We start from the raw sequence: 14,413 nt of genomic DNA, 5'->3' as shown, positions 1-14,413 counted from the left end.
AATCTCACCTTATTTTTCTAAAGAAGCTAAAAAAGCATTTTTTGAAAAACGGAAATATTTTCCAGGTAATACCATTTTAGCTTTTTTTTCTTCTACCGTTTCTACTCCAAATCATAATCTAATACAACAACTGTACTTGGATGTATAATATTGAAGATGTTCTTCATAGAATATATGTTGTTTCAACCCTAGCATATTTGATATTGCAAATGTTATGCTTTCCACAACTAACATTTCACCAGTATTTCTCCTGTTTTGTGTTGTACATAATTTTCATATTATTATAAAAATATTTTGTACTGTTATTTTCAGTTTTACTGTTTCATCTGCATTGTTTTATTAGGGTACTTTATGTTTCTTGAGTACATTCTTTCTGTCTGAGTTGGAAAAAAGTCCACTGGATCACTGCTCGATCACTGTTAACAACTACAAATAAATAAATAAATACTATTAACTGAAAATGATGCATAAAAAAACAAAAGTCAAGTAATAAGACAAAATGAGAAATAAAGTGAGACTTTGCTGTAAAAGTAAAGAATACAAAACAGTGTAACTTGAGAGTTCAGAGTGAAGCCTATAGTTTCATAGGTTCATAGGTGTGCATTAGGCTAATGGCCCTGGAGCCTTTACAAGCCTAGCCCATAGGATTATCCTGGCATCATGCCACCCAACTGTAGTTCCCACTGCCTCTGTCGAGTAGAGTCAGTGGAATGATCCCCGGGGTGAATTTTCTATTTCCCATCCACTCATCAAGATTTCTCTTGAAGAGGGCCAGTGAGGTGCTCTGTTTGACATGTATGGGAAGTCTGTTCCATAGCATGGGCAGTCTCTGGGTTATGAACTTGTCCCTCCAGCACGTTCTGTTAATTGTGGTAATGAGGTTGAAGTCTCTGGAGCATGTGGTGCGTAGGGAGTGGGATTTCTTTAGATGCAGCATTTCTAACACAGCTGGGTCAGACATGGCTTTGTAAGTCAAGCAGAAATCGCCTCTAAGTAGGCGATATAAGACAGAGAATAGTTGGAGTTTTTTGAGTCTGTCTATATAGGACAAGAGTTGAAGACCTAGGATCTTCTTTGTGAGGTACTTTTGCGGCCTCTCCAGTTGTTGCAGGTGTCTAGTGAGGTACATGCCAAATGGGGCATTGTACTCGATGATTGGCCTAATGAGGGAAGAGTAGAGGAAGACAATGACCTCTTTCTTCCTGGATGCAAAACCCTTACTAATGAGATGTGCCACATAGAAGGACCTTCTGACCACAATGGGAATATGGTGGTCAAAAGAGAGGTTGCTGTCAACCTGTGTTCCCAGATCTCTTATAACGCCTTCTGTGTTCAGTGGACTATCATCAATGTGGTAATTCATGGGAACTGAGTTTTTCCCAAAGGGGATGATGACACATTTTTTGGCATTGAGCTTAAGGCCATGGTTCTGACACCAGTCATTGTTCTCAGTGAGGCCTTTCTGTAGGATGTCGCCATCACTTGGGTTGTTAATAATAGCTGCCAACTTGCAATCGTCTGCGAACTTTGTCAGCCCCTTTGTGTTGGCCTGGACTTCAGAAAAGTGGATATCAAACAGGAGAAGGACCCAGGACTGAACCCTGTGGGACGCCACTCGTGACTGGTCGGTAGTCTGACTTAGAGTCAGCTACTTTCACACTGTGGGTTCTATCTGTGAGCCAGTTTGCAACCCACCTAGTGATATAGGGGTTGATGTCTAGCTTATTGAGGTATTCTATGATTCCTGAGTGCAGAATGGTATCAAAGGCCTTGGCCAGATCATGGTAGGCTATATGAACCACCTTGCCTTCATCCACAGCTCAGGTAACTGACTCAAAGAAGTCGACCAAGTTGAGCAGGCATGATCTATCCTTCACAAAACCAAACTGTGTGGGATCCAGAGTTTGGAGATTCCCTATATCCTTGTTTATAAGGTCCATGATGATGCGTTCCATAGCTTTGCATATCAGACTCGTCAAGCTAATGGGGCGATAGTTCCCAGGGTCTGTAGTCGCTCCTCCTTTGTGGAGAGGGATGACTATAGCAGTGCGCCATTCAGTAGGGACAAAGCCTGAGGTGAGGCTGACTGAAAAGGGCACACAGGTGAGGTGCCACTTCACTTTGTAGTTCATGTAGAACACAGCCAGGGATATTGTCGGGTCCCATAGAAGCTGTATTGTTGGCCCTGGACAGTGCTGTTTTAACCTTGTAGCAGTAATACTGGGTGCCTGGCAATCTTCTGGTATTGTGATTGGTCCTTGGGGGGGGGGGGGTAAAGTTGGTACTGAATCTGTTGGCCATTATATTGGCAATATCTGTTGGCTCGATATAGGAGGTACCATTGTGCAGTAACTCAGAGCAAATTTGGGCATTGCCGTGGAGATTCTTTACATAACTATAGAAGGCCTTGTGGTTGTCTTTACAATCTGCTGCAATTCTCTTTTCATAGCTAGCTTTAGAGGATTTGATGAGGGATCTCAACTTTTTGTTGAGGCTGATAAGGGTGTTTTTCCTACACAGTAAGTGGGGCTATAAGCATGAAATTTACCCCCCCCCCATGTGCAAGACCAAACCCAAAGACTCCTCAGTTTGCACTCAGTTGGCTCATTTGTTCCACAGGAGTCGGGAATCCCAGAGTGAGGTAAAAGTCTGGTGGCCCACTTGCTCCTGGCCAGGAGTCTTCCATGATCTCCTCAACTCCATGGTGAGAATTAGTTGGTAGGGAGGGGGATGGTTTGCTGGTCCTACCTTCCCCGCACCCTGCAAAGCATTTCCCTCCCTTCCTCCATAGTGAGTCTTTCAAGATTCACTATAGCTGCTTTCTGAGAGGAAGAATACGTCTATATGCTGAATTTCCCTTGGCTTTACTATGTGACTTGCACATGGCAGGGTGGGTTCATTTGGCATCTATTCCATGGGCTGAATGCCCAGTTTTTCTGATGGCTGTCACCTATATGATAAGCCAGAGATGTCACTCTCTCACCACCCCAGGCAAGCCTGCAATGGCCACTCACTCCCATCCACCCTCTGCCAATTATTACATGCACCTAAGCTGCTATTCAAACTCAGATCACCTGCAATATACCCAGTGCTTTATCCTTTAACATGACATAGCTTATTAAGAAAGAACAGGAGGAAGACTTGCCCTAAGGATCATTGATAGAAAGGGACATTTTCCAATGATGTATAAAAGCAATAACTGGTGTGTTCAAAATAATGTAAGCATTGTACAGAAATATGGAAAGCAGCTGCTTGCTTTTACTGCTGAACTAGAAAGGCTGTATACAGTGAAATCAGAAGATACATCAGAAGCAGTAAGACAAGAGTGCATGTCAAACTTTTAGCAAGAAATGATGATACTTAATGGACAGAATTTAGAGCTTAAAATAAACAAAAGTGAAGAGTGTACTATCAGAGTACAGTATAACAATTTCTCTAAAAATACTTTTGAAGCACTTTATAAAAATGAATGTTCCTAAAATATGGGAGTACCTAAGGAAATAAATATTCCTAAAATATGGATTGTTTAGCTTATGTGAAGTTAGGAATGGTAACTCTACTCCACAGTGTATAACTAAAGGATGCGCATGTACACAATCAATCACATAGTCACATATACATCTCAAAGACTGTATATGGCCATAGCAAAAATATCTTGATTGACAGTACCAATTTATTTACAGGCATATGAAGGTTGTCAGGAGAACACCACACACAAATACAATGAGATAGTCTGTCAGTGATAAATTCTTCCATAAAGTACCAACATCACTCACAATTAAAACAAAACACAAGTAATTGTGAATGGGTGAATAGTATGGTATTGTGAAGAAAGCGAAGATTTGCATTAGTACTGATCAGTAAGATCTGAATAAAGTGACTAACAGCATTTCCTGCTATATACTGTTGAACATATGGTGAAAAAGAATGCAAAATGCCAGTTAATTTCAGTACAAGAAGCTATTCAGGGATCTGGTAACTAAATCTAGGTATAACAAGATCCAAATTATATACAGTTGATACACCACTAGTGAAGTAAAGAATCCTTAGATTTTTTGCTTTGTATTTCATCAGTACCAGAGGTATTTCAAGGAGGTATTTTTGCACATATAATTGAAAGCTTATTGTAAACAAAAACAAAAGTTGTATACTTGCCATAGCATTTGATTTGGATGAGCATGTCCATTCTTCTCAACAGTAAGGCTAATGCCATTACATCTGGGCAGGTCAAAATATGAAACTTCCTGGATTACCAGTCCCTCCTCTTTTATTCAAAATGCTCTGAAAATAGTTTCCTCTCAGATCTCAACTTGCTGCTGTAATGCCGAGCAGAAAAAATAACATGAAAGACCTCTATGCCATGTAATCAATAGGGCGGATGAATGGAGAGAGTGGATATGTTGATGAGGATGGATCTGCTCATTCAGATCTAACACTATAGTAAGCACATAACTTTTATATATAGCATGACGGAATTCATTTTCATCAATATCAAGACACAGTCAGAAGTCTGTTCTCCTGGGTGGTTACCTTCATGGTAACATATCTCTGTTAACTGTGACCCTCTGAAGGAAGATCTAGAGCAAGACAATGCATACAGTTTGTGGTGTCTTTTCAAAATTACTCAGTGAAGTCCAGACAGCTGCTGCACAACTAGCCCTAAGGATTCATTTTTGAAAAGAAAGTTAGAGAGATAGTAACTGCCCTGGTTGAATGAACTCCAGGTATAGAAGGCAAAGATTTATCATATTTCTCATGAGGTAATTTAATGCAGTCAGTTCACCACATGGATAAAGTAATATGACAAACTACAGAACCCAATTTCTTATTAGAAAATGACATTAACAGTTGTGAGTCTTTCCTTAGGGGTTTGGTTCGGTCCAAATAACATCTGTACTATATGTGGGCATCCATAAGGGGTAGCAAAATTCAATTTTGTTAGAATAATTATAAAAGAATACAGGCTGATAGATTACTGAGGTTTGTTTCACTTACTACCTTTGGCATAAATAATGGATTCATTCATAAAGACACTCCAGTATTATGGGAAATTAGGTATGGAGGATTGACATGTAAGGCTTGCAATTCAGAAACTCCTCCATCACCCCAGCCATTAGAAAAAGTGTTTTGCATGATAACATTTCAATTTTGCAGCAGCAGCTTGCTCAAAAGGAAGAAGAGTGAATTTCTCTAAAACAAAGAACAACTCTCAGGGAGGGACAGGAGCATACTTCTCAAATGTTGTGAATTAAGCAGAATGTACAGTTTTAACACACATTTTTTTATCTGTTCCTCATAAAATGACTAGTTTTCTAGCAGATATTTGAGTTTCAGACTTCAGGCCTTTCAGAAAATACATACTAACACAAAACAACAACATGTTTTTCTAACAACTTTCCAAGTTTATAAGAACAATATTTAAACATTTGTCCCAGATTTTGGATCTTTGCCCCCCTCCATTATTTTTGGCTTTGCACAGAATTTTTGCTCTAAGAGGTTGTGTGATATGGACAGGAGTCTTAACATGGTTTGAATAAGCAAATGCCTCTCAGGAAGACTTTACATAGCTTTAAAGTTTGGAAGTTAGCACGGGGAATTAAAGAATGAGCTGTTAATGTTACTGCTCAATGCTGTATTTCTAGGTTTGATTTTCCCAGTCTACATTTGATTACTGCATGACTCTGAGCCAGTCACTTAATCAAAAAGTGCTCTTGGATCACCTCTGAGAAGGGACTCTTGTGTCCAGTGGGCTTAACTCGTTTATAAACAATGTGACAAAATAAATGGCAAAGAATTAGAAGCTTGAGGAACATTAGGAATGACAGCAAAGTATTGCTTACTAGAGAAATATCCTAAGCTTGTGTTAGGTACCTGATCTAGTGAAACACTGCAATAACTAGAGTTGTGAAAGGATATAAGCCTTTTGAAGTAGTTCACATAGTCTTGTGTGTTTCTACACTATTATGCCCATGGGAAGGGGTAAGTATCTGGACAGAGTATGAAGAGTTCTTGGACATTACTTGACTGTAGAAAAACCATGTGGCTAGACAAGTAGGCTGGATATCTGGATGCAGTTTGTCAGAAGAGGGATCACAGGGGTCTCAGATGCACAGGCATTTCTAGAAGATGAGGCGTGAGTAGATGAAACTATGTTTGCTTAGGCTTTCTGAATTAATTTTAGAATAAGAAGAAATGGAGAAAATCATAAAGGAGTACTTGAGACCTTTTTTTAAAATATCCCTGGAGCATTCTTAATGGGAGGGAAGTTGGACCAAGATGCTGTTACACTTGCTGATCAGGGACACAAACATGTTGCAGTAGAGCTCCCCCCATCAAAGTATTGCTACTGCTGCTGGCAGACTGTGGGATCATTGTGGGGTATCAGTATGCTGAAAATTACCTTGTCTGCCAGAGAACTTGCTCCCCAAGAAATGTAATATTGATAATCAGAATGTGTCCTGCTGACAAAGCCCATTCCCATTCTCTCACTGATTCTCCACAAAGGGAGTTGGAGTGATTTCTCCCACTCATTTATACACCAAACGACTATCATGCTTTTGGTTTGGATGGCTATAATACTTTAGGGAAGGGAATCCCAAAAGGCCCGTAGAAGAGAAGGACTGCCCTTATCTTCACAGCATTAATCTGCAGACTGGTTTCTGTCTGACCTGAGACCATACACACTGGAAAGTATGCCCTTGGCAATGACTGATCCCAGCATATGACTGCAGTATCTATGGTGAGAGCCACTAAAGGAGTGGTAACTTGGAATGGACTACCCAACGTTAGGTTTGTCATGTGAAGCCACCATCTGTGATCCAACCTGCAAGCTTTGCAGTTGTGTCCATAGGAACTGATAGCTCTAATCACTGAATTTTAATGGTCCATTGTGGAACTCTCATATGCAAGCAGGTGTAAACAGCAGTCTTGAGTTAGAAACATGAATTTCTCATTAAAAAAAAAAAAACATAGATATTATCAGTTCCAGGTTTTGCAGACTGTTTCCTTGGATTGCATGCCACAAAATGACACTGAAATATTATAATAGCGATAATTTCTTTTCCCAGAATGAGTTGTGTCCTGTCTTACATTCCTATGTAAACCTATGCATAGCATTTGTGATACAGATCGCAACCTGAGATGAAAATATGAAAAAAAAAAAGAACATAAACACTAGCAGTATCAGATAATGGTTGCTGCCATTAGACCCAATGATCTTAGGTACTTGTAGTACTGTGACTAATACTGAATGTTTTGAAATACCAAGACTTGTAATGGAAAGATTCTCTCTGAGGAAAGATGGATACTGTAAGGTTGTGTCCAGGTTGAACCATATAAAGGTCAGCTTTTGAAAGGGCTTTAACTTGGATGTTGCTGAGTATGCTGTAATTCCCAAAGGTTGGAAGAAACTTGGCGAAGGCTCCCAAGCAAAAATAAAACTATTCCATTAAGCAGTTGCTAAGACCAATTATCCAAATAAGGAAACATTCATTCCTCACAGCCACTAGTTCTGTGCAGCAATGGGCATGCGTTTAGTGAAAATACTGGAGGCTGAGCTGAAGTTGGTAGAATATGGAAAGAAAACTAGCTGGATGTCATAAAACAAAACATACACAACAAACAAATATGTGTAAATAGGCATCTTCATGTTCCAAAAAGCATATCCAGTCTCATTTTGAAAAACAGCAAAAGATGGACTGCACTGTGACCATCTGCAAGGTCTATTTGGTGATAAATTTATTTACGCTACACTAATCTAGAAAAGGTCTGAGGTCCTTTGTCTTTTTGTGTACAAAAAAAAAACACAAATACTTGAGTAATAACCTAATTCTTTCTTGTTTGGTGGGATTTTCTTGGAAGATTCTTTTCTTTATGAGGTTTAACACGTTTTCTCATATCACAATCTTGATATTGTGGGACATCTGACAAGAGCAGGAACAGGCTGGAGTCGAGTAAATTTAAATGCAGCCTGACAATTTTACAATCCTTATCTACTTCCCAAGCTTTTTTGGCCATCCACATCTGCAGGTAATGGAATAGCTGACTCCAGACTGCATCCAGAGTGGGGCAGTCAGGCAAGTTTTTGGAGATTTAACTACTGCACCCCAAATGAAAACCACAATATTCATTCTGCTGTCAATGGATAAAAATTGTTCTGAAAGGTGTCAGAATCATATCATGTATGGATTTGTTTTTCTGCTGCTGGCCATGCTAAAATCAGAGCTGACAAAGGCTCCTTTGCATCCAAGGAAAGGAGTATTGCAGTGTACGGAATTTAGCACAAGCAACAGAAAGGGTTTTGCCTTTCTTTTGCATGTTGTCCAGGTGATTTTTTGTTCTGTATTTGGGTCAAACAGAACAGACTCATCACAGGAAGCATTTGTGAAGGTCACCTCAGTGTCTTCGGCAGACTCAGTAAGGTAGAACCAGGCCTGGTGGCAAAGAAGGACACTGTTACCTGCTCTCCAAGTTATGCCATCACCTGAACTGTGTAAATGGTGACGTTTACAACAGATGACACAATTGCCATCTATAACTGCAGTTTAAATTTAAGATGTCCATCTGTCAAATCGAGTAAATGTGTTTTTTTTTCACCAGCTAATTCTTGCTATAACCTTAACATATAAGGCAGATAGGTTATTGTCCTCAGGAAAAAAACAATAAAGATATGTAGGCGTACGTCCAAAATCTGTCCTTCACCCTTGATTCTTTATCTGGAGGATAGTTAGATTCTGTGGTGTTGCACCTTTTTTTAACAGCAGTCACAAACAATGGAATCAAGTTTGGGAGTCTCAGTCAACCAAGTTCAGTCTTAGGGTTGCATAAGCAGATTTAACTACCAGCTGAACAATTCTGCTTACTGGACAAACAAATCAGGAAGAATGTTGTGGTTTAGAAAGTCTACAGCCTCCTGCAAGACCATTTGTGGAGACAGACTGAGGGAGCTGTAGGAATTTTCTCTCTCTCTCTCTCTCTCTCTGTCTCATCATCTCACCTCCCCCAATTTGGGGTAAATTGGGGAGATGGGGAATCTTGTCCCTCTTTGTTCTTGGAAACTGGAGTGGGAGCTCTGGCGAAGAGTCCACCTGCCTCCTGTTGTACATATGCTGCTTATCAGACTCTAGAGAGGTCATTGTTCCCCTCTACTCATCACTCATTAGACCCATTATAGAGTACAACTCCCCTTTTGGTATGTACCTCACAAGACATCTACAACAACTGGAAAGGCCACAGAAATACCTCACAAAGAGGATTACTGGCCTCAAATAGATGCCATACGCAGACCGTCTCAAAAAACTCCAGCTCTACTCTGTTGCATATTGCCTACGCAGAGGCAATCTCTGTCTAACATACAAAGCTATGTCAAACTCAGAGCTGTTGGACATGCTCCACTTAAAAGAAATCCCAATCCCTCTGAGCTACACGCTCTAGGGACCTAAACCTTGTCACCACAATAAACAGAACATGCTGGAGGGCTAGATTCCTGTCCCAGAGACTTCCCATACTCTGGAACAAACTACCTATCTATATCAAACAAAGCTCCTCATTAGCACAATTAAAAAAATATATTAATGACTGGAAGGGAAATTCACTCCGGGGATCACTTCTGTGGCTCTGCTCGACAGGGGCACAGGAAAATAATTTTCTTGGGTGGCAAAAGCCAGGGTACCTTTTTGGCTAGGTTTATATAGGCCCTAGGGCCAATAGCCTATTACCTGCCTATAGACTTATGGGTCCAAGGATGATGCAGAAGCCTAAAATGGTCCAAAAAGTGGGCATTATCCTGCAAGTGGTTCCCACCCTTCTGTTCTGATGACTGAAAATGTGGATGGTTAAAAGCCCAAAGTATCTTCTCTCAAGGCCACTGTCATAGGGAAAGAGAAACTAACATCAGCATATGCAGAATGCTCTGCAATGAAGGTGTCCACATCAACCAGGATGATTCAAGAATAAGCACAGTTACCAAACGCTGAGGCCAACTGAGGTAATTGTAAACACTGAGTAGATGTCAAGCCCAGCCCTGACCACTCAAACTTCAATAACAGGATGATGTAACCATAAAACCTGAGTCAAACATCAACAGCCTTGACCCCAAGAGTTAGAAAGCTAGCCCCTCAAAGATTGGCACTGACACCAAGAAAATCAGCACCAAGCTCAATCCCAAGAGGCCTACCTCAAACCACAAAAAGGATCTCAAGATGTCTTCAGCATTGCTGTTACTACCATCAACACTGACAGCAAAGTCAACACTGAAGGACTACATCTGAAATGCTACAGTCCCCACATCAAGACCTCAGCCAAGGCCAACAAATATGTTTGTACTGGTACCTGGTGGTTTGACTCTGGCCTCTTAAGGACAGGCATTGAGATAGGGGCTGGTGTGGAAGTCCAGGAAGTTCTTATTGAAATGATGGGTACTGACAAAGCGCCAGAGTTTGCTTCTTTCTCAACTGTTGTGTGACCTAGGATTTGGTATATACAAGTCCGGGAACTTTGTAGGGTGAAAAAAAAATTGCTGAGTTGTTTGTTGAAGATAGTTTTGAAAATGTTTTTCTTTTTTTTTTTTCAATTGTCGAAATTACCTTCAATGAGTTGACAAGAATCTGATGGGCTCAGCTTTTCAGTTTGACAGAGATATCCTGAAAGTGATCCTCCAGGTAAAAGCTCCATCATGATTAAGGAGAAAACCTTGCTCCATTCTATACAACTTTATCTTACCATTTCTGTCTCCAGCAGTAATTGCATGAATGGCTTCATAAATACCACAGACAGAAGTGAAATGTTCTTCACTTAAGCAAAACATATAATGAAAATTTAACTTGAGACAGAATTTCAAAACATTTACATTTTTTAAAAGCTTTATTCCACAATCTCAACAAACACTTCAAAAAAGGAAAGCTGAAAAAAAGTGAGACCTACTTGCAAAAATGTAAATAAAAAAAAAAAAGAAGAAGAAATGGAGCAGCAAAGCAAGGAGTAGTATACAACAAGAAGAGAGAGGTGTGGAAAATGCCAGTGGTCTAGGGAAGGGAAGGGGCAAGTTTAGATCTGTAACACTCTAAAGAAAATAAGAACAAAAATGAAATGGTCTCACCTAAAATGTTGAACAGAATAACAGGAAGATGAAAACAAGTAAGGATATATGAAATTTAATAATGAACCACATATTCTTCAAACTCTTCTGCTTACTGGCAAAGGTCCACAGACGAGTGGAACACTTTATGCCTCAACAGTCATGAGTATCTTCCCTTCTTGCTTGCTCTTGAGGAATTTTCTTTCACCGGTGTCTATCATATGGGCCACTGATGAAGTATGTCTTGAAATTTTCAGCAAAGCCAAATAATCTGGGCCCGGGATATCCTTATAGCTATGCCTGGCTTGGCTGGCCCCACTGCTTCATTCACTACACTGTGTACAAACCTCATGGAGAGTAAAGATATACTGGACACTGCTGTCATCTAGGATTCCAGCTTGCAATGTTGACTGCTGTGTTGCAACTGCTTCGACATATCTAGAGTCTTCTCAGCTAAGTAATATTGAACATGGGTAAGTTATGTCAACTAATTCAAGACCTTCAAGACGAAGGTATCTGATGCATACACATGTTTCACCATCTGACCCATGACCTGAGAATTGGATTGAAGGGCCCTCTTCAGGAAGGAAATCTTTGATATGAGATTTCTGATTATAGCTCACTTTGATTCTCATGACATGCCAGCTGGAATTCCTTTTCTGCTATAACCTTTCCGCATTTATTTCCTTCACCATCCATTGTTGGCATATTGTACCTTCTATTCACAAATAAACCATTCAATGTAACCTATTATTCCCCCAAAATGATTTATCAAACTCCTTAATATTCTAATATTAAACCACTGTCTCTCTGCTTGGCTTAGTGTTGCAGTTACAAAACATGATTTTCCTTCAGCAATTGTTTCCAAGAAAAAAAAAACAACTTACCTCTTAGAGTTGAGTTTCCAGCTGGTGCTTTGAAGTAATACTGTGGGAGACATTGGACCTCCATGGCCCTCTACAGTGCTAACAGTGCTTTGGTATGTAGATGGATTTGGGAACCGGCAGAGAGCAGTGTTGTTAGCATTGTTGATGTTTGCATTAGATCCTGATGAGGAATAGCTGCTGGGTGTAAATGTAGAATCAACTAATTTTTCATGGGATGGAGATTCCTCTTCCCCTTGTGGATTTCCACTTTTATTAATATGCAATGGACGCTGGGTGGTGAAAGTTTGTGGAAAAGAACTTCTGCCATCACTCTGATAATAGTTTACATGATTTCCAAATAAGCCACCAGCTCGCTGTCATAAAGTAAAACAAATTTAGATTTTCAAGGAATAAAGATGCATGACAATAAGCAGACCTGACATAAATATACACAGTACTGTTAAAACTGAGTAATCAGACATCAGTTATGTATGCTACTATACTTTCACAAATACTTTGGACATCCTAAGCTGTTATAAGTGAAGAAATAAAGTAAGTCTTCCTCATGTTCATTTTGGTTGGAGTAGTGAAAAGTAGATACAATTTCAGTTCTAGAATTGTATAAAAGATAAACATGTTGACTCATGCCAAAGCTCAGTTGTCAGTTTCTCATGTAAACTTCTCTTTCCACCTAATGAAAAGGCCACCAACAACTTCACTCCATGATCTTTTTTTAAAAAGTGCATTTGTCTTCATTTTGCTTAGATGTTTAGCTACACTTCTATGAGTCTTAGTAAATAAGGGGATATTTTTGTGAGACAGACATATTTCAGCTTCCCCCATTCTATCCACTACTGGCCCACATATTCTCTTTGTGCCCTAGGATAATTAGAAGATGACAGAACTGGGATTATTGTCATCATACACCAGGAATTAGGATATTTTCTGTATGCTCAGTACATACCCACCACTGGTCACAAAGTACAGTTCAATGCCAGCGATTTTGAACCCAGTGCAAGAGACCACTTCTGCACAATTACAATTTCTGGATAGGCTTGCACTCCATGTGTCTCAAGTAGTGAGTTTTAAAGGAGTACAACAGGTTTCTCTACTGTATTCCTCAACTTCACGGCCCTTTTCCTCCCTATTTACATTGTCCTCTGGAAAGCAACAATAAAGCATTTACAATTTTTATAATTCCCCTTACTTCTGTAACAGAAGCCTACCTTCTCATACTGTGATGGTTTCACTTACAAAATGATTCTCTCAAGTTTGAATAAAGCTTGCTGGAGTCTCCCAATTACTGACATCATTGAGGCCAGGCAGTGCAGGTACTTTTTTTTTTATAGTCAGTTCCCTCCCCCAAAGTGACATCACCACAGCCGTCATCTAATTCTAACTAAAATAATAAGACCCACCCATTCTGTGATGTCATGGCTCCCTTGTCCTTCCCCCAGCCTGAGTGCTGTTCATTTTATTCAGTAGTAGTGTAGTAACACCGATGTTTGGAAACAGAAACTTGATATACATACTTGTACATTCTGCACAGCAAATGATGCTTAGGTGGTGTAATGCTTGCTTACTTCTCTGTTGTATTTGCACCAGATACTGCTAGTGTGCAGTGCGGGAATAGAAAGATTAAAACATTACCCTGGTATCAGAGGTAGCAGTGCAACATATTCATAGTGGCTTAACATGAGAGTAGCTCTAAGCAAGCACCATGCGAAACCTGAACAAGCACCTAGAATTATTCAGTGCAGCTTCCACACCTTAAGTCTGAAAATGAATTCACACACTCACATGAACAGGAGTAGCTGCATATTGATGGCTAAAGGTGTATGGGCATGTCGGGTGGTTACTGCACTGCAAAACTGGTATGTAATGGTGGAGATATTTGGAAGGCATGAGCAAACACACCAGTATATTAAAGCCATAGCACCAATTGAACTGGAGGCTGGCAAATAGATTTAGTAAGGGATTTTGTCCATGCACAAATATTTCAACAGTGATTCGTTGCAGTGGCATCCATTATCTGATTCAATGCAAGTTAACCTTGATGTCCTTTATTTTAAAAAAAAAATAAATCAATAAAAAATGTACTTTGTTATAAGTGACTTCTGGACACAAGAAAAAGGAAGGGGAAATATAGCAATGTGGTTTGTATGTACAAAGACAAATCCAGGGACACTGCAAAAGGTTTTTTTTGCAAACCAACCAGTGGAGTAAAAACATATGAAGGCAAACTTTGCACATGTAAATCTCAATTTTTAACAAGGTGGAAGCATGAAGTGATACCTTAACACTTAAATCAATAAAGATCTTAACTGGTTAATAGTATAAATGTTTTATTCTTTAGCTCCTTGGTGCTAGACCTTACTGGATGTGATTGCAGTCAAGTAAGGCCATGGCTACAGTGCAGCAAAAAAAAAAATGTCCCCTCTATCAAAGGAAATGCTAGAGCAAAGATTAAATT

The 14,413-nt window shown here is 39.7% G+C and overlaps 1 protein-coding gene across 5 annotated transcripts in view; it reads right to left on the bottom strand.

Annotated features, from left to right (window-relative positions):
* The window catches only part of LOC122815212 (voltage-dependent L-type calcium channel subunit alpha-1C-like), a 2,602,552-nt gene that overhangs the window by 332,778 nt on the left and 2,255,361 nt on the right, over positions 1-14,413 (bottom strand). For all 5 annotated transcript variants that reach the window (XM_044087523.1, XM_044087521.1, XM_044087522.1 and 2 more), the window contains one exon: positions 11,962-12,314. In XM_044087523.1, the coding sequence (XP_043943458.1) occupies positions 11,962-12,314 (353 nt within the window). The remainder of the gene's footprint in view (positions 1-11,961; positions 12,315-14,413) is intronic.

The sequence above is a fragment of the Protopterus annectens genome, chromosome 11.part0, assembly GCF_019279795.1.
Source record: "Protopterus annectens isolate FY-2018-M chromosome 11.part0, PAN1.0, whole genome shotgun sequence".
NCBI classification, from domain to species: Eukaryota; Metazoa; Chordata; order Ceratodontiformes; family Protopteridae; genus Protopterus; species Protopterus annectens.
The sequence above is the reverse complement of the archived record's forward strand: the minus strand, read 5'-3'. Positions and strand labels throughout refer to the sequence as shown.